This window comes from Acinonyx jubatus, chromosome B2, assembly GCF_027475565.1.
Source record: "Acinonyx jubatus isolate Ajub_Pintada_27869175 chromosome B2, VMU_Ajub_asm_v1.0, whole genome shotgun sequence".
In the NCBI taxonomy this organism is placed as follows: domain Eukaryota; kingdom Metazoa; phylum Chordata; class Mammalia; order Carnivora; family Felidae; genus Acinonyx; species Acinonyx jubatus.
The window spans coordinates 14,857,158-14,877,297 of NC_069385.1; the positions used below are offsets into that span (position 1 = coordinate 14,857,158).

The following is a 20,140-nucleotide window of genomic DNA, read 5'->3' on the forward strand; positions in this document are numbered from 1 at the left end:
TGCAAAAGGGTTCCCGTTTCTCCACATCCTCTCCAGCATCTATAGTCTCCTGATTTGTTCATTTTAGCCACTCTGACTGGCATGAGGTGATATCTCAGTGTGGTTTTGATTTGTATTTCCCTGATAAAGATCTCACTCCAGCCTTATTAAAGACTTTCTGACTCTGGGTTCTGGGCTCTGTTTTTCTTCTCTTGCTCTGCTATCTGAGCTAAGAATTGCAGTCATTGCTCCCATGCTCCGGGGTCTCTGAATAATAGCAAAATATATTGTATCACCTTTATTTCTTGAAACAGAACATTTTGGACTCAATCAGTGATGGGCAGAGCAAGCTTGATGCTGTGACTCAAGAAGGACAAATTTTGTATGCACATTTGTCTAAACAAATTGTCAGTAGCATTCAGGAGCAAATTACAAAGGCTAATGAAGAATTTCAAGCATTTCTGAAACAATGTCTTAAAGACAAGCAGGCTCTTCAAGACTGTGCTTTAGAACTTGGGAGGTAGGTTGTTTTGATAAGTGTATATTTCATCACACACAGAATATGTTTCCAAAGACTTTGAGAAACCTTAAATACAGGTTCACACTAGAACAGTAATTAATTGCTTGGACTCTGATCGTTTTGTTTGGCTTTATTTTCTATACAGAAAAATTAAGGAATTATGCATAAATGCATGTATTTTTTGTCTATTTGGTTAACTCAAAATATTAGCTTTGGCAACCAGGTTTTAGATTATCCAAGTCTTTTCTTTGTGTCCACCTCTGTTGGGTTGGAGTGACGGCAAAAAAAAAAAAAAAAAAAAAACAAAAAAAAACACAACACCTGTCAGATTCCTATGAATCAAGATTCCAATCGGGAAGCAATGTCAACAGAGGTGAATATAAAATTAGAAGAAAAAAAAACTAGGGGGAAAAGAATGTCAGTATCATCAAAACGCCTTTCTAGTCACAGAGTAAATTGCTTCACTCTTGCCAGGTTTCTTAGAGAACCTACATTCTTTTCAAAACTTAGAGCCCTTGTGCTCTTGGATCATATTTAAATCATCATAAGATACACAGAGATAACTTTCCCTTCTTGTCCCAGGGCTTCCACTGCCCTACTCAATCCATTGGAGTCCCCAGTAGTAAGACACAAAGTTAAGTGCATATTGACATAGGAATGTAATCTTGCTAATAATTACCAACTGATTACCAGGAAATCAATTTGACAAGATGGGGTGACTCTGCTTAGATCTCAAGACATGTGTCCACTATTTGTCATTTTGTTACTGAAATAAATGATAATTTGGATGGGTGTGTTGTTGAGTTTTCTTCCATACTTGAAAATTCATGAGATTTTAATTGCCATCAACATTGTGACCTCAGCTATTTGAATTTATTTATTATAATGAGTACAGAAGGATTTCTACAAAGTATTTTCTTTTCTGTAGCTTTGAGGATCAGCACAGAAAACTGAACTTATGGATCCACGAAATGGATGAAAGGTTAAGTACGGAAAACTTTGGAGAGAGTAAACAGCACATTCCTGAGAAGAAGAATGAAGTCCATAAAGTTGAAATGTTTCTGGGAGAACTATTGGCTGTGAGGTATGGTGCAGAAATGGAATAGGTCCTTGCTGTACTAACAAGCTGTTACTTCTCTGGTTGGTTGGCTCATTGCTTTGGTTGTTCATTGGTTGGTTGCTTGGTCGATTGGTTGGTTGGTGATGGTGGTTGTATCTGTTTCTATCCCTAAATGTCTAGGATACAGATGATTGTGTGGTGTTCTCTATGGCAAAGTGGTATTCCGGAGAGAGCACAGGGATAGAGGTGAGGGGGTATCTGCATCCCAGGTCCACCTCCCTTTGCTCAATAAATTGGACAGGCCACTCACTTCCTGTATTTCTTGATTTTGCCTTTCAGCATTTTGCTGCTAGTGGTACCATACTTTGTTTTTAGAGGTTATGATAAGGATAGCAGGTCATAATAAAGGGTACTCTTCATTTATAAAAACAATGCTTTAGACCCCAGTTTCCATACATTCTTCACATACTTGAGCAGCCAGTTTTATTTCCAATCCGTACCCATCCTCGTAACATTCTTAGTAATGCAAAAGCTATGGCCATTAAGTCCGACTATCCTGGAGGTTCCTCTTCTCCATTGCGGTATTTGTCTCTCCGTCGTCTCTTGGCTGAGCAAACATTTCTGGCTCCTTTCCCAGGCAAAGTTCTCTGGCCTGTGCTTTTGACTTCACCAGCTTCAGGGCTTTGCTCACTGAATTCACCATCCACCCTGGCATGTTAAGTTGCTTTGTTGGTACTTGGAGTGCAGGTTGACCCCAAGGTTCTTTTTTTTTTCCTTTTTTAAAATTTAATTTATGTTTTTAATTTACATCCAAATTAGTTAGCATATAGTGCAACAGTAATTTCAGGAGTAGATTCCTTAACGCCCCTTTCCCATTTAGCCCATCCCCCCCCCCCACAACCCCTTCAGCAACCCTCTGTTTGTTCTCCATATTTAAGAGTCTTTTATGTTTTGTCCCCCTCCCTGTTTTTCTATCACTTCCCTTCCCTTATGTTCATCTGTTTTGTCCCTTAAAACCCTCATACGAGTGAAGTCATATGATATTTGTCTTTCTCTGACTAATTTCGCTTAGCATAATACCCTCTAGTTCTATCCACGTAGTTGCAAATGGTTGACTCAAACCTCTTAACTATCCTCTTAATGAGCAGATGTACTCATCTGTGAAGCAGCAGAGGCTAACATCCAGCCTGCTTAATCAGACAAATCAGCAACAGTGATCAATTCAGTAAAAAATGTCTAATTCCAATCATATTCATTCCTTCTTTCTGCTGAGTCTTCTTTTTGGTCAAACTTGCCTAAAAAACAAACATGCAAACAAATACACAGACATAACCCATAGTGACAGCTGCTATTGGTGTGCTAGTTTGATGACTATTATAAAATTTTCCTGGAATGCTTTGGTCCCTGTGAGCCCTTTGGTCTCTGGAGCCCTTACCACGGAGTAAATTCTTCATTGAATCTATACGCGCCAACCCCCAATAGTGAGTTCCTCAAGGTCAGGGACCTTTAGGTCGTTATCATTGTTATAGTCCCAATAGCTGGTATAGTACCAGAAAAAAAAAAAGAAAATATTTGCTGATTTAATAGAAGAACAGTATCATTCTAACTATATGGCTTTCTGAAAATTACACTGCACTTTATTTGCTTTTTAAATCTTGACCCCTCTGTAGATACAATGTAACATGGCCACACCTACTTCTCTCTTTCTTCCAAACTGTTAAAATGACTTTACATATTCTTCTTGAGCTGATATTCTCTGGTGTTCCAGGACCAGAGGCTAAGAATCCTTAAGTGTGTTTGCCCCCAGGCTCTTTGTAACTGGCTACTTCTCCGGACAATCCTAATATAGTCTGCCTACCCCCCCCCCCCCCCCCAGGTTCTCCAGCTGGGTCACCTGACTTCTCCCTTGCTGGCCACTTGACCCTCCCCGTCCTCTGGATTGTTTTCATCATAATATCACACTCAACTATCTGGAGGGGATGCCTTTTTTTTTCAAAGTGCCCAGATTTGAGATTTATTGAACTTCTATCATCCATTAAGGAATTCTTTTAGCAACAAGTGATATCTGTCGTCTTGAATTATTTAACTCACTTTGTTGCTTAAGCCAACTTCTTGTCTTACCAGATTATAAGAAATGTAATTTAGAGTAGATATAATGTTGTACAAATCATATATCACAGAGGGCCACAGGATGCTCAGAAAAAAAATGACAGACCTGTAGGAGATAAAGTTTGTATTCTTTTCTCAGTACTCACAAGAGTTTGTGTTCACACATCTGCACTCTCCCTTTTGGTATCCTGGAAAATTTTTGATAGACATACTGATCAGAATTCAGAACTCTGTAGAACAAGGTAAAGCCAACCCTCCCACTAAGACTACACTTTCCCTTGACATAATTAACATAAATCCAAACTGAGATGAGCCAAGTACCCAGGATACAACAAGGAAACCCATCAGCACTCATATAATGGCCCTTTGAAAGAAACTGGTTTTTTGCACATTATCTTTTGCACTGGGTCCTGGGGATATGGGATGAATGCAATAACCCTGGCTTCTGCAGGGTGAAAGCCTGAGGACTGAGGCAGAGAGGGTGCATGAGGTCATAGAAAGGGACAGAGACAGAACGGATACGGACGAGGAGACCTGTACTCTCCTCCCTCCCTGGGGTCAGTGCGATGCTGCCTGTGGAGCTGATGCCTGCTCTGGCATTTGAAAGGCCGACTAGGAAGGAAGCAGAGGAGAGTAGAAGGGTTTTCACAAACAGGAATCCTCGTGTATGCACCAAAAAGCAGAGGGTCTGGGGACAACTCGGGAGTAGAGCATGAAGTCAGAACAGAGAAATGTTAGAGATGAGGCTGGAAAGGCAGTCCTGGGCCATTTTCTGATGTGGATTCCTTAAAATATAGGGCGGGATCTATGCACAGCATAGATGGATTGAAATCCCCGGATGTATATTGAGTGCACTCAGAAAAATCATAGGGATGCAGGTAGCCAGCCCTGTGAAGGTCCCCAGCATCTTCCTTTTAAAGGCACGTTAGCCGTGAGCTCTTGTCTGGCTACTTCTCCAGGATTGACTATCTGTTGCACTCCCGAATGTCAGAATTCAACTTTTTTTTTTTTTTCTGTTTTTTTTAGAGAGTCTCTGGATAAGCTTTCCCAGAGAGGGCAGCTTCTCAGCGAAGAGGGTCACGGGGCTGGAAAAGAAGGACGCCTGTGCTCCCAGCTCCTCACCAACTACCAGAACTTACTCAGAACGACCAAAGAGAAACTCCGGAACTGCCAGCTGGCCCTGCAGGAGCACGAAGCCCTGGAGGAAGCTGTGCAGAGTATGTGGTCCTGGGTGAAGGACATTCAAGACAGACTGGCCTGTGCGGAGAGCACCGTTGGAAGCAAAGACACCTTGGAAAAGCGGCTGTTACAAATACAGGTAAGCGGGGAACAGCTGCCAGACACGGACAACTTCTAAAGACCAATTTGCTTAGATTCACAAATATCTGAGCTAATTGTCCTAATGGTTCCGTGAGCCTCTCAGTGAAGATCATGTGGGCAAAACAGAGAAATTGGAGAAAGGGATACGGAGGGATCACGCTGCCCCTTCAATAGCTTCACAATAATTTTTGATTTCATTTAGTAAGTATTCAGCAGATGTTATGGGATGCTGACTCTACTCCAAGCACTATGCAAGTCACTGGGGAAATGGAGACAAAGATTCGTGCTTCCTTTCCAGTTCACAGTCTAGTGGGAGAGACTAACCTGTAAATAGTTACCTGCAGTAGCCCATGGAGACAGGGGCCATGACCAAAGCAAACAAGTGTGTCCACCAACCCAGCCTGCAGTCAAATGAAGGGGACCTTGAAAGATGGGAGTTAGCCAGGCAGTGATGGGAGGGGGCTGTTAGGTTTCTGACAAGTGTGTCTTTATTTTTAAAATAATTTCTTTTTACTTTGAAACTAACATTCAGTAAATGTACACTTCTAGGTTAGTGGTCCAGAGTTTTCCAAGAATTTAAATTGGAGTTAATCCTTGACTCTAAGACTCCTGATATCTAATGTTTAAATAATTAAATATCTGGGGTGCCTGGGTGGCTCAGGGGGTTGAGCGTCCGACTTTGGCTCAGGTCATGATCTTGCGGTTCGTGAGTTTGAGCCCCGTGTCGGGCTCTGTGCTGACAGCTCAGAGCCTGGAGCCTGCTTCCAATTTTGTGTCTCCCTCTCTCTCTCTGCCCCCTCCCCCCACTCGTGCTCTATCTCTGTCTCAAAAATAAATAAACATGAAAAAAATTTAAATAAAGCATCATTTTGCACTAGGGTCCAGGGTTTCTTGTTGTGTTTTCATTTTAAAGTGAGTAAGGTTTCTCATGGGAGACATAACTGTTTTTCAAAATATGAGAAGGTTCTAATATTCCTACTGACAGGAATTCACTGTTCCTTCATAGGACATTCTCCTGATGAAAGGGGAAGGAGAAGTTAAGTTGAATATGGCCATTGGCAAAGGGGAACAGGCCTTGAGAAGTAGCAACAAACAAGGTCAAAAGGTGATCCAGACTCAGCTACAGAACCTTAAAGATGTGTGGGCTGATATCATGAGCTCCTCCGTCCGTGCTCAGAGGTACAGAGCCTATTTTTAGTGTTTATTTTCCTAAATAAAACCTTGTGGCTTAGTAAATGATGGAACAATGCTGAGAGTATCCTGTGGTAGAGTTACCAAGCATATTATTTTAGCTAGTTATATACATACTTCTCTTTGCCTAGATTATAGTTTCTGTAATGACAAAGACAGTTTTGTTTGTTTGCTTGTTTTGTGCGTGTGTGTGTGTGTGTGTGTGCGTGTAATATTTACATCTCCCATAATATCTCTCATGGAATCTTGCACACAACGTGGGCTCAGTAAGATCCCTCCTTTCAATTCATCAAAGCAAGGGTGTATGGTCTTTAATAACTTTAATAATGTTTCCCTTTTTAGAGGAACATACAGGGAATTAATTTGTTAGCAACTGTTCAGCTTAAGTGTTTATCTTTTTCTTAATCAGAAGTAATGTCACCCACAATGGGGCTGTGGAAATGTGTGTAGGCTTTTAGATTGTCCCAGTGATGGGCGCATCCCTGGCGTTTAGTGACTAAGGCCAGGAGAGCTTATGTCCTGCGGTGCATGGGGACGTTCTCCCACACCCAAGGATCCTCCCACCTGGGATTCCGTAGAGAAGACAGCAATGGACGAGGAGCAAGCAGAGAAGATACTGATTGTTACGCCTGGTGTTGTTGCAGTTAAATTTATGAGTGGAGAGTGCCACCTTCCTTTCTTTTCCACGTATCTGCAGATCATCTGGCTGGCTGGTGGGACCAATGACCTTCAGTCAGAATTCTACTAAATTACATTCCAGCAGGCATATTCTGAAAGCTGTATATACTTTTAGGTCGCGGGGGAAGTGTGTGCTTAATAATAAATAAATGAATAGCGAAGGAAACAGATGAATAAAAGATTAAAGCTCATCACAAAACAAAACATAACACAACACAACACTGCAGTTATCCACACCAATGCAAACAGTGAACCATGGTTATAAGTACATTTTAGAGACTTTGTTTGTTTTGTTTTGTTTTCTTTAAATACAGAGCATAGGTGGTGACTCCCAAGGCCAGCAGGACTTTGAATCTCAGGAATAACTTATAATGGTCCACAAAGAAAGAAATCAGATCCTCTGGTTCTATTATTCTAGAATGAGGACTGCTGGAGCGTGAACCAACCCTCCCAGTGCTTGGCAATAGGCTGGCTCCATAAAAGGGAATATGAATGTGGGTGAATGTTTTTTGGATGTTGGAATAAAATGTTAAATACAAGAAGCAGATTCAAATCCTTGATTCTGCTTTTTTTGAGTAAGAAATTAAATTTGACAACCACATATTAAGCAGTAGCAGTGTTCCAATTATCGAGCTAAAACAACGAAAGGAAACAAAGTAGTTTTTGCTCTTTAAGTGCTCAGAGGATAGGGTGGGATGCATTCTAAAACGCTCCGACTCAGGTTGTGTTACTAAGACACTGTGGGCTTGTAGGATAAGGCAGGGCCTGGGGGTGCTTCTGGAGAGATGAGATTGATTTGGACTTTCTAGAAAATTCTTTAAGGAAAGGATAGCACTTCACAGTACCTATGTTGAGGTTTCTATTGGTGCAAAAGGAGCAATTTGAGGAGATGCTGGAAGTACATTTACCACAGAACTCCAGGATACAGAACTCCACAGAACTCTACCATAGAACTCCAGGATCATAGGCTTATATGCAAGGGATGCTTGGAATGGTCACTAAGATGAGTTTAGAGTAGTTTGTAAAGCTAAATAATGGCATTAACAGATTTTTTAAATCTGTTTTTTAAAAATGCCAGTCTGGAGAGCCTTTTATTTGACAGTCTGGAGAGCTATTTACTTGACTATTACTTATATGACTTATATGACTATGTTTCTTATAAATATAGTAAGCCCTTTCGTCCTTTACACATTCAACTCAGGAGCACTAAGCACTGTCCATTTTTAAATGAAAATCAATCTAATAATATTATGTACTTAGAAAGAATACCTTAAATTTTGAATTCTAGTCAAGAAATAGTTATCAACTGATTTTTAATAAGGTAAACTGGGTCCAAGAAAATTAAGAATTGGTATATATTAAATAAAATTTAATTGGTGCCCCAGTACTGATGTTTTAACAACAAAATACATAACTTTGCTTACTTAGGTCCATTCACATTCGGAAGACAAATCTAGATGCCTGTATGACTGTAACATCTTACTTCAAATTCAACATAGATCTCTTTTCATTTGAGGAAACTATTGTGGGTCAGAGAAGCAGTGTTTTCATCACAGAATAGCCTTCAGTAAAACAGCTTACACGGATGCAATGCCCTCCTACTAAGTTTTCAGTAGGCATGTCAAGATAACTTATTTTTGTGATGTGTGACATTAATTCTAGCACTTTGGAGTCTGTGATTAGCAAATGGAACGACTATCTAGAGTGGAAAAACCAGTTGGAGCAGTGGATGGAATTCGTAGATCAAAAAGTGGAGCATCCCCTACAACCACAGCCAGGTCTGAAGGAGAAGTTTTCCCTCCTGGACCACTTCCAGTCCATCGTGTCTGAGGCAGAAGATCATGCCGGAACCCTGCACCGTCTCGCCTCGAAATCCAGGGAGCTCTACCAGAAGACTGAGGATGAATCTTTCAAGGAAACAGCTCAAGAGGAACTGAAAACACAGTTTAATGATATAATCACTGTTTCCAAGGTTAGTATTTTACATTGGAGAAAAAACTCCAAGGGTTCAGGTAAAGAATATACTCCAGGTTGAATTATAGGGGATCTGGCTGCCCTAAAACTATTTATATATTTAGTGAACAGTTATTACATAAAGATCATTACTCGCCTATGGATCCCCGTGAATCCTTCTCTTTCTGCAGTCTTGCGATTATTTTTATTCTTTGCTTTTCCCCGTTCTCCACTTGGGATATTAGTCAGTCCATTTGTTTTCTTTGTTAAGATTGAGCCTCAAATGTCAGTATTTGGAGTTCTTCTGTTGTTGGCCATTTGTATCTGTTGTATTAAATGCGAGTCTGTTTGCCTCCTAGATTTCAGTCGTGTACAACGTATGTTGTGCATTTCTCATTGTAATATAAACTGCCTTTTCCTATTCTTATTCTCCAGATATAGGCTCCTTTATGTAAAATCAGGATTGTTTTCAGTTCTCTCTGATTCTTTACTTTCCCCCATGACTTTCTTTTGTGTGTTTGTGACAATGTTAAAGAAAATTAGGGAAAGATTTTTTTTTTCCTTTCTTCGTTTTCCTTTGGGGAATTCTCTTTGTATTATTAACACTACAATTTTTAACATGTGTGTTAGGTTATCTTAATTTTTATTTTGCTAATGGTTGATAATGGTTAAGCTCTATGACTCTGAGGTCAAAAAGACCTAAATTTGAACTCTGCCTTTGACCCTCTTTTGGATGTGTGACTTTGGGCATGTTACTTAACCTCTGTGACCTTTGTTAAGTGCTCTTTCCTACAATATAGTGATAAGAGTATCTGTATGACAGGAATGTTGAGAGGACTAAATGAGCAGATACATTTAAAGTGCTGAGCAGAATACTGTCCACAGTAATTACACTGTAATAAGACTCTAATAACACACCAATAATATACTGTATTGTTGCCTAAATAATAGTTATAATAATTATTAAATGGGTTAGTAGCGAGGGATGTTAGTGAACGTTCATTCCGCATAGATTTTTGTTCTAACCTAAAGTAAATTTAAAGGAAAATGGTTGCTTCCTTAAAGTCTTTCAGTCTAATTAAGATTTGATGTCTTCGTTCTAAGATATTAAACAGAAAGTTCAATAATAGGAATGAAATCGTTAAGACACCTGTTCTTTTGTCTGACTTCATATTCTCAAAAAACGCCCAGTGTTAAAGTATCCTTTTCTTTGTGCACTAGGAGAAAATGAGGAAAGTGGAAGAGATTGTGAAAGACCATCTCATGTATTTAGATGCAGTCCAGGAATTCACGGATTGGCTCCATTCAGCGAAGGAAGAACTTCACCGGTGGTCAGATATGTCGGGAGATTCATCAGCCACCCAGAAGAAATTGTCTAAAATTAAGGTCAGAAAGCGCACAGATATTATAACTTCATTGTTTCATTGGTTCTTGAGTATGCCATCCCTATGATGAAGGTTCTATGGGTGAGATTGTTAGTTAAAATGTGTCCTATTTTCTATTTGTTGATGTTTATTACCTTGCACCTCACAAATTATAAACAGAAGCAAAAAGGATAAAAGGAATTCAAGACACTTTACACTTGTGAGCAGAAATGGAACATTGTCTGTGTATACTTCCATATGCAAATTTGCTCATGGGAGACTATGAAATATAAGCCAGCTTGGAGGGCTGATGGAACCAGATACTATTTTCTAGCACAGTGATAAAAAAGCTTATAACATAACTTAGTTAAATGAATCTGAATAATAACTTGGAAATGTCATCCTAGATGTTTTCATCTGCTTTTCTAGCCAACGGTACAACAACATAATGGAAGGCAGTGCTTTAAAGAACATTAAAAGTCTCACCTAGTTTATTCCCTTACAAGGGAGCTGGACAAGTGTATTTCTAGTTATTTGAATATTTAATTGCAGTAACTGCCCCCCCCATGGAAAAAATAGATTTTAATCTAAAAATTAAGCAATGATAGGGGCAGCTGGGTGGCTCTGTCAGTTGGGCAACCATCTTCAACTCAGGTCATGATCTCATGGTTCATGGGTTCGAGCCCCACGTCAGGCTCTGTGCTGACAGCTCAGAACCTGGAGGCTGCTTCGGATTCTATGTCTGTCTCTCTCTGCCCCTCCCCCACTTGTGCTGTGTCTCTCTCTGTCTCTCAAATATAAATGAACATTAAATTTTTTTTTAAATTAGGCAGTGATGAAACCCTAAATGGTTTAGTTGTGGATGAGGAAATGTTGGGAATAAATAGTGTAATTATTGTAGGAATTTAAGATTCACATTGTGTTCTGATCCCTGAACATCAGAATATAAAAGTCCTATAAATAATAGTTGATTACAACAATAATAACTACATTTTGACTATTTATTTATTTATTTATTCATTTATTTTTAATGTGTATTTTTTATTTTTGAGAAAGAGAGAGAGAGAGAGAGAGAGAGCACAAGCAGGGGAGGAGCAGCAAGAGGGGGAGACACAGAATCTGAAGCAGGCTCCAGGCTCCGAGCTGTCAGCACAGAGCCTGATGTGGGGCTCAAACTCACAAACTGAGAGATCATGACCTGAGCTGAAGTTGGACGCTTAACAAACTGAGCCACCCAGGCGCCCTGAGAATTTATTTTTAAGTGCTTAGAAAGTATGATTTAAATCTTACAGTGACCATGCAGGTTTAAAAGGAGATAATCACACAAAGCACCTTTTGAAATTCTTATAATCTGTGTGATTCTTTAAAATGCTTCTTTGATACATTTCTCACTAATATTTTAATTTATTCATCCATTTATTCAACCAAGGTTGTACATTCCCTCAAGAAACCTGCAGTGTAGTAGGGAACAATGATGCATAAACTGATGGTTATAAAATAGTACACCAGATATAATGTGAGTTCACTCCACTTCTAGCTTAGGCTCTGGAATCAGATGCCAAAGCTGCATTCTGCCTCTATTGATTTTCTAGCTGTGTTGGGCAAATCACTTGATGTCTGTCCTCAAGCTTCAACGTCTTAATGGTAAATTAATAACAATAGTACCTCGATCACCTAGTGGTTTTGAGGACTTAATTAGATCATGCACATAGACCATGCACATGGCATACACTCAATAAGAAAATTCAACAGATTTGGTCAACGAGGCCTTTAATTGGCTAGAGAATGAAAGTGGGGGAAAAGTCAAGAGTGATGGTCTAGACTTTATGCTCTTCCAAACATATGGGAAATGTAGGAGAAGGAGCTGGCAGGAAGAAATTGGAATTTGGGAAGGAGAAAGTGAAACCTGGCAGAGGGTGACACTCTGAGGTCCAGGTCAGTCCAGACTGGAGGCTGGTGTGTGGGTGGGCGGGGAAGGACCTTGGAGGAAATGAGCACCTCCTCTGACCTTCAGCATCATCTCCTCCCACCCCCAAGAGTAACCGCCAAGAAGGGACAACCTCAAAGCCAAATATGTGTGTATAAGGGGTATATGTGCATATGATATTTTTAAATAGTTAAACCCAAGACAAGGAAATACATATACAAGTCATTTCAAAACACTTTAAAGTGATGACATTCTTGTTCAAAATGCGGATGGGTGGAATTAGGGTTGCAAATATTGAAATGCCCCATTTTCTTGCCTAGGAAAACTGAGATAATGCATTAGAGAATGTTTTGGGAAAAACTGATTTTTGACTACTGGTACCGTTTGAACTCCAAATTTGAAATCACCCATAAAGGCAAATTATTAAGTATTTAAATCTAATAATTAGACATAGCTCTTTTTTCAAAGCTATAGTATTTTTTCCCCAAATCACTACTTAGTATATGCACTGATAAACCAGGAAGACTTTTAGAAACCTCCTGCCAAGAAAAGGGTGGGTATGTATATTAAATGCTAACTGTGTAAGGATTCATGTGATTGCCCTTTGGACTACGATATAACTAGACACTTTTAAATTACCTATACTAAAATTTGGCTCTTGTATATAAGTGCAAGAAGGTATATTTATTTTAAGCAAATCTAATGAAATATGAACTGAATTATATAGGTTCGTTAAGACAGTTTGTATTTAACATAACCTATTAAGCATGCTTCATACTTAACACTGCTATTTTTCTACACTTATTAATTTGTAATTGATTTTCCTCTTGAAGTTTTTTCCCTAATAATCATCTTTTCCTTCGATTTAAGCCAGAACAGAAGTCATAATTTTGTATTAATACTAACAAAAACTTTAGCAATGGATATATAAATGTATAAACAGCAGATGATGAGGGCGCCTGTGTGGCTCAGCCAGTTGAGTGTCTGGCTTTGGCTCAGGTCGTGATCTCACGGTTTGTGGGTTCAAGCCGCATGTCAGGCTTTGTGCTGACAACACGGAGCCTGCTTCAGATTCTTTGTCTCCTCTCTCTCTCTCAAAAATAAATAAACACAAAAAATTTAAAAAAAACCCACCAGATGATGAATTAAGTGAGAGATTTTAAGACTCTATTCTCAGAAATGCCGCTATTTTACCTAATTTGTAACGCACATTTTATCTTGTCCTTTAGAGTATTTGTGTACTTTCAGCCTAAAAGTTATACCTACGTTGTTAAACTTCTGGTGAGTTTCTTAAAGGTAAAAATGATAGCAATAAATGAACCCAGTCTAAAAGTTACTTTGCACTTTTGGCTACGCATGTCTGTGAAATATTCGTTGTAGGTACTATGAAAATGTTTATTTAAGGTACTGCGGTATTTGACGTTGAGGAGGGCTCATTCTGTGGTTGTGTCGGCTTAGCGTTGAGTCCTGGTGGCACAGAACTGACCTAAGCCGCTATCTTACCAGAAGGGGATGGAAATGGGGGACAGACCGCAAGCGGAGCAGGGCTGCTGCTCTGTGCCAGTCCCTGCTCACTCGTCTGTCACCTTAAGGAGAAAGAGCACATTTACACATTTATTGGAGAAACACACCACAGGCGAAAGTTTATATCCCTTTGTGTCAAGACAATTTCACATATTCAAACAAGGCCTGATTTCAGGGGCCCTGTTCAGTCTGTTCCAGGATGCTGCGCATTCCCTGGCTTCTTTTGCCTGAAACCTCAGCGCTCACGAGGATAACTCTCTGCTCTTGCAACTTAGGGGTGGGCGGATGAATTGATTCCGGTCCCCGCTCTGTACACGCTTGTAAACTCGCGGCCCGAGTGACTCACAGCCTCCTCGGTTGCCACGGCGATGTTCCATTACAGGAGCTGATGGATTCCAGAGGGATTGGGGCAAGCCGCCTAAGCAGAGTGGAGTCGCTGGCTCCCGCAGTGAGACAGAACACAAGTGCCAGTGGGTGTGAGCTCGTGGATGCCGAGATGCAGGCCCTGCGTGCCGACTGGAAGCAGTGGGAAGACAGCGTCCTCCAGACGCGGACCAGCTTGGAGAACCTGGTGAGCCAGATGGCCCTTTCGGAGCAGGAGTTCTCCGGCCAGGTGGTTCAGCTGGAGCAGGCCCTGGAACAGTTCGGTGCCCTCCTGACAACCTGCGCTCAGCAGCTAGCTCTCCTGGAGAGCAAGAACACAGACAAGGAGATAGTGGAATGCTGGCGGAAAGGACAAGTAAGTTGGCTTCCTGTTTTCTCCTTGTGGTTGTGCCAACACTTTTGTTTGGTTCTCCTTGTGGCCAGAAAGCAATGCTAGCTAACTAAAAACATGCCACATTCAGACTTGGAGAAGTATTTACCCAACTATCTTCACAGATCTGCTCGGTTTCCTTCTCTCAGAAGTCAGGCTGTTGTAAAACTACAGATATAGGAGAGAAGGAGTTATTAGTTATTATAGGAAATGTCCACAGTCAGTGCAGACATTTTACTTTCATTCTTATGGTGTAAGAGTTTGTAATATTGTGTTCAGCCATTCAGCCTGAAAACTAGCCTGTGGGTAGAGGCATAAATAGACGGAGAGTCATGGCTGGTGTTCTGCCAGTGAATTATTCCCAACAATTAAACGATTGAAGCTATAGCTTAAAGGAAGCATTCGGTAATCTCCTAAAGCACAACTATTAGTTTGCACCCTGATTAGCTCTCCTCGGGGTGGTTTTGACAGCTGGGCTTGAATTAACCCGTCAACATAACTCCTGTGTCATGCTCGCTGGGTTGTCTCCCAGGTCTTTTTTTTTTGCTTTTGTAACGAATGGCAGCTCTTTCAGAACATGAATGTCACAGAGCCTAAAAGGGATAGTAAAGACAGAGCAGAAGCTTGAAACCCTTTCTTTTACTCTTAAATGGTATCTCAAAAGACTGTTGATATTTGTAGTTTTGTAATGCTCGGAACCATGGATATCCTTAAAAGGAAGTTTCAGTGAAGTTAACTTCTCTGTTTCTATTTATGTTATAATCATTTCAAAATAGCTTCCGCCGGTAAGAAAGTCATGTAGTATTTCCAACATTGTCTTGTTCTAAATCAAGTATTTCAGACAAATATAGCACACGACAAAATAAAACTTTATTCTTATCTCTTTATGATATTTTATTTATAATGTTTCTAGCTTCTGGTTGCTTTTTTCCTGATGCCTGTGCTGTCCTTTAGATATGAGCACCAGAATATAGAAAGCAATTCTGTAAAACAGAGACAAGTTGGTAATAATCGTTCCAGGTAGTCAGTATTATTCACTCTGTTATAAAAGAAATCAGTTACAATATTTTCATTCTCTTCTGTTTCTCTTCCCTTCCCTACCATTAATATGAGTGAAATTTTTAAAAAGAAAGTTTTGGTGGTACTTAAATTATACTACTCTTCTGAGCTGTCATTTTTTACATTGACACTATTAGTGAACAGAAGTGAGGCCTATAGAAAATCCACGTGATAATGCAAAAGTAAATGTGGGTTTTCAGTTTTACTAACAATTCAACGAGGACAGCCCTCTGCTTACTGCTTCTAGGTTTGGCTCCACGGCTCATGCTTTTGATGACAATAGTATGTTACCTCTCCAGGCTCAGGTTTTCTCTTATTTTTATTACTAGTATAAAGAAGAAATGGTAATTATGCGATGGGATAGAAGTGTTAGCTACTCCTAGGGGAGCAATCATTTTACAATATATAAATGTATCAAATCGGCACGTTGTACTCATTAAATTTGTGACAATGTTATATATGTTATATGTTAATTATATCTCAGTAGTGATGGTAAAAAATGAAAAAGTAATTTTTAAATGGAGATAATACTTCTATTACAATGCATACATAGGAAAATGTTACAAAATAACGCATTAGTTAGGATTCTTAACAACATTGTTTTGCTTTCAGGGAGCAATCATAATAATAATAATAATTGTTGACAATCATAATGTTGACAATCACAATAATAATCACAGACCTTCATAAGTATTTACTTTCTCTTTTGCAATTAAGTGATGATACCCAAGAAATATTTTAAAATATAAAAATGGATCATCATCTATAAGTTATGTACAATCATGTTGCAAAAAGCTTATTTGCTGTTTGCGAATTCATATTTCTTAATATCCATTGGGTTATTCATGTTTGAAATTTAGCAAATTTCTGAACTTCCATAACTTCTAAGGAAAAAATGCATTCCAGGACTTAATTGAAACAGAAATATATAACCTGATGTTTATATAATGAAGGACTCTACTAAGATGCTTTAATCTGTGATGAAGTTATGGGAATTTGTTCAGTATAAAATTTTGGCCAAAGCTTTTCACTTTTGATATCAACTACTTTATATGTAACTAATTCGAATCTCTATTTTTCTTTCTTTCTTTTTTTTTTTTTTTTGCATTTTTGGTATGTGGTAAGTTTCTATAGTTACTACTAAGTTCTCCCTTAAATAAGGGATACAATATGGTGTAAAATAGCAGTTACTAGTATAGCATTGGAGTTTCAGAGAGAAACTTTCTAGGTATCATAAATCTTGTAAATAAGAGTATGGTAGACTCCTCTGGCCCAGACGCTAAGATAAATACATAATTTTAAAACCAAGAGAACACCATCCCTCCTCTCAGAATCACAGTCTAAGTGGAAAGGCCAATGGGTTCAAAGCCAATGGAATGCTCGATTGTGATGAGCTGCAAGGTGTTGTGTGTCTTCAAGTGAGAAGTCCCTACCAATAGGTGGGAAGGAGGGCAGAGAGTCCTTAGTGTAGTTGTCATTTGAGCTGAGTCTTGAGGTTTGTTACAGGTGACATGGAGAAACAGTCCGAGGACCCAAAATTAGTGAGGGACAAGAAAACACAGGAGAGAAAACTGGAGAACAGGATTCAAATCGAGAGGACATTATGCCATGCCAGAAAGAAATGAAGGATGTGTAATGGAGACTGAGTCAGATACAGAGAGAAAGAAGTAACTGAAAGAGAGTTAAGACACATAGACTGGACTTGGTTGTCTCCTGTCTCCTGGCAGGGCCAAGATGTAGCTTAGTTTTCTGATTTAGATCAGCGGGAGGAAGGCGGGGCCATTTACTAAGATGAGGAATGAAACACAGACTTGGGTTGTTGAGAGGTGTGGTTTTCTGACAAATCTAGGCCATGTCTCGATAAATATCTGAGAATACTGACAGTAACACCAACAGCTATCTGAGTAGTTTCTCATCTTCTTGGCACTCCTCCTTCCCCCTTAATGAATTATTTTTTTAAGTCTTTTTATTTTATTTTATTTTTTATGTTTCACTTATTTTTGAGAGAGAGAGAGAGAGACAGAGTGTGAGCAGGGGAGGAGCAGAGAGGGGGGGAGACACAGAATCCAAAGCAGGTTCCAGGCTCTGAGCTGTCAGCACAGAGCCTGATGCGGGGCTTGAACTCATTAACTGTGAGGTCATAACCTGAGACGAAGTCAGGCGCTCAACTGACTAAGCCACCCAGATGCCCCCAATTTTTTTTTTTTTTTTTACTGTGGCAATACCATTATTTATATGGTCCCATTTAAATATTTGGGCATCATTTACAGGTTAGGCATTCATCAGTGTGCCAGGAATTGTGCTAAGTGCCTGACACTTGTGATCTCATTTGCTCCTTGTGGCAAACCCATAAGAGCCCCTGTGTAACTCCAGGGATCATGGCCTTGATTTTAGAGATGTACTTGTCAAGTCTCAAGACTTTGTTTTGGGTTAGAGAGTCACAGTACTGTGATTATTCAGGTGCCTCTCTCATCTGTTAAATTGTGAGCTCTTCAAGTACAAGAATCATCTCTTCAGTCATTTTGGGGGTCCTAAAATCCAGAAAATTGATTGTCACATAGCAGGCATTTATCAAATATTTGATGACTGAATATGAAATGAATGAATTACTAGGTAAATCGGATAGGTGGGGTATAAGACCTTTTTAATGTGAAAGTTAACTGTACATATTACATAAAATCAATTATTACATATATTTTTTAATCCAAAATAAGTATTTCTTTGCTTTGAAATGATTTCTCTTGGGACACCTGAGTGGCTTGGGACGCTCTTCATTTCGGCTCAAGTCATGATCTCACAGTTCATGAGACTGAGCCCCATGTCGGGCTCCATGCTGTCAGCGTGGAGCCTGCTTGGGATTCTCTCTCTCCTTCTCTCTCTCTGCCCCTTCCCTGTTCACATGCCCTCTCTCTTTCTCAAAATAAATAAACATTTTTAAGAAGAGAAATGATTTCTCTTTACCTTTAAATAATATACATGTCTCCAATGGCATAGTCAGACTGTTACAAAGCAATTGAGGTTATTTCCTCTTTTCTTTTTCTTGTCCCACTTTGAATTATTTGACAACTTGATCATTTGATTACTTGGCAACATTTGATGCTGGAATGCCTATCCATGCCTAGAGAAGGATGGAAATAAGCCAAGTGCTCTGCCTGGCACAAGGAATCTAGAAAATAGGATGTATTTCTTTACTGAATCTATTATGTTGATTCTTCCCTCATAATAATTTATAATATGACTTACGCACGTATAGTGTGAGGATGTGGAAACTACCCAATTTAAGTGCTTGCTTCTCTGTCTTGTTATTTTCTAATAGGAGATACTGGATGCCCTACAAAAAGCAGAGCCTAAAACAGAGGATCTTAAGTCTCAGTTGAATGAACTTTGTCGATTTTCCAGAGACCTGAGTACATACAGTGGAAAAGTTTCTGGCTTGATAAAAGAATATAATTGGTGAGCATGGACCTTATTGTAGTCAAAATATCTTTATACAAAGAAGTAGTCAGAGTTTGTTTAAGGCATGATAAATTAATCATTAACTACATCACTAAATTTGCCTATTCTAAGAATTGCTGATTCTACCAAACTTTATTTTAATCCATTTGTATCATTTTTTTTCCCCTCTCTTTAAACATTTCAAATCATGGTTTTAGCCTTTGTTTGCAAGCATCCAAGGGCTGTCAGACTAGAGAACAGATTTTACAGCAACGGTTTCAAAGAGCCTTCAAAGACTTCCAGCAGTGGCTGGTTAATGCAAAAATCACTACTGCCAAATGTTTTGATATACCTCAAAATATTAGTGAAGTTTCAACCAGTCTTCAGAAAATACAGGTAAGAGTGCCAAATATCAATGCTAATCACCGTGCTTAAGTGGCTTAATAAGGTGCCTCTAGATCTTTTTATAAGCCCATTAAAAATTGTGTTCAGGAAACTCAAATTTCATATACACCCTTGCTTGAAACACTTCATTGTCTATGTAAAGAGAAACTAGTTCATTCACCCAAATGCATCCTATATTTACATATGAATAGAGATGTAGCGGCTAATAAAAGTTCTTTATATGAGACAAGCATTGTTCCTGAGCATGCTAAGATTTTTCTCACTTAATTTTCACAGGAACCATATGAAGTACATGAGAGTATTATTCCCAGTGTGTAGAGAGGGCACATTATTCCAAATGCATAGAGGTCCTAGTAATTTAATATATGCAATAAAAATGGTTTATTTCATCTCTGTGCTTTTATCGAGAAATAAGTAGAAAGTCAATGTATTTTAAAGCACAGAGCATTGCATTAGACCTAATCTTAGCATTTTTCTTGGTAGGAATTTTTGTCAGAAAGTGAAAATGGACAGCACAAGCTAAACGTGATGGTGTCTAAAGGAGAACTTTTGAGTACTCTGTTGCCCAAAGAGAAAGCGGATGGAATCCAGGCCAAAGTTGCCACTGCAAAAGAAGATTGGAAAAAATTTCATTCAAATCTGCACCAGAAGGAATCTGCACTAGAGGTATAATAGCCGACCACATGGATGGCTTCTCTGTAGTTTGTCGTTGTAGTCATTGTCAGTTAAAACCACACCTTCATTATATCCAAATACAGTGCCAATGATTTTTGGTCATTCCTCTCTGAATATTAATAGATAACCAGATAACTGTAGGAAACAGCTCAGTTTTAGAAGTGGGAGCCTCACCAAGGAATTCAAT

At 39.2% G+C, this 20,140-nt stretch overlaps 1 protein-coding gene across 18 annotated transcripts in view; it reads left to right on the top strand.

Moving 5' to 3' along the window:
• Positions 1 to 20,140, top strand: part of SYNE1 (spectrin repeat containing nuclear envelope protein 1) — a 474,716-nt gene that overhangs the window by 225,422 nt on the left and 229,154 nt on the right. For all 18 annotated transcript variants that reach the window (XR_008298258.1, XM_053222078.1, XM_053222079.1 and 15 more), the window contains 10 exons: positions 294 to 499; positions 1,428 to 1,583; positions 4,695 to 4,986; positions 5,995 to 6,167; positions 8,520 to 8,829; positions 10,032 to 10,196; positions 14,008 to 14,364; positions 18,755 to 18,891; positions 19,092 to 19,269; positions 19,762 to 19,944. Coding sequence is in view for 17 of the 18 variants with exons in the window: in XM_053222078.1 (XP_053078053.1) it covers positions 294 to 499; positions 1,428 to 1,583; positions 4,695 to 4,986; positions 5,995 to 6,167; positions 8,520 to 8,829; positions 10,032 to 10,196; positions 14,008 to 14,364; positions 18,755 to 18,891; positions 19,092 to 19,269; positions 19,762 to 19,944 (2,157 nt within the window). In the remaining variant the exon portion in view is untranslated. The remainder of the gene's footprint in view (positions 1 to 293; positions 500 to 1,427; positions 1,584 to 4,694; positions 4,987 to 5,994; positions 6,168 to 8,519; positions 8,830 to 10,031; positions 10,197 to 14,007; positions 14,365 to 18,754; positions 18,892 to 19,091; positions 19,270 to 19,761; positions 19,945 to 20,140) is intronic.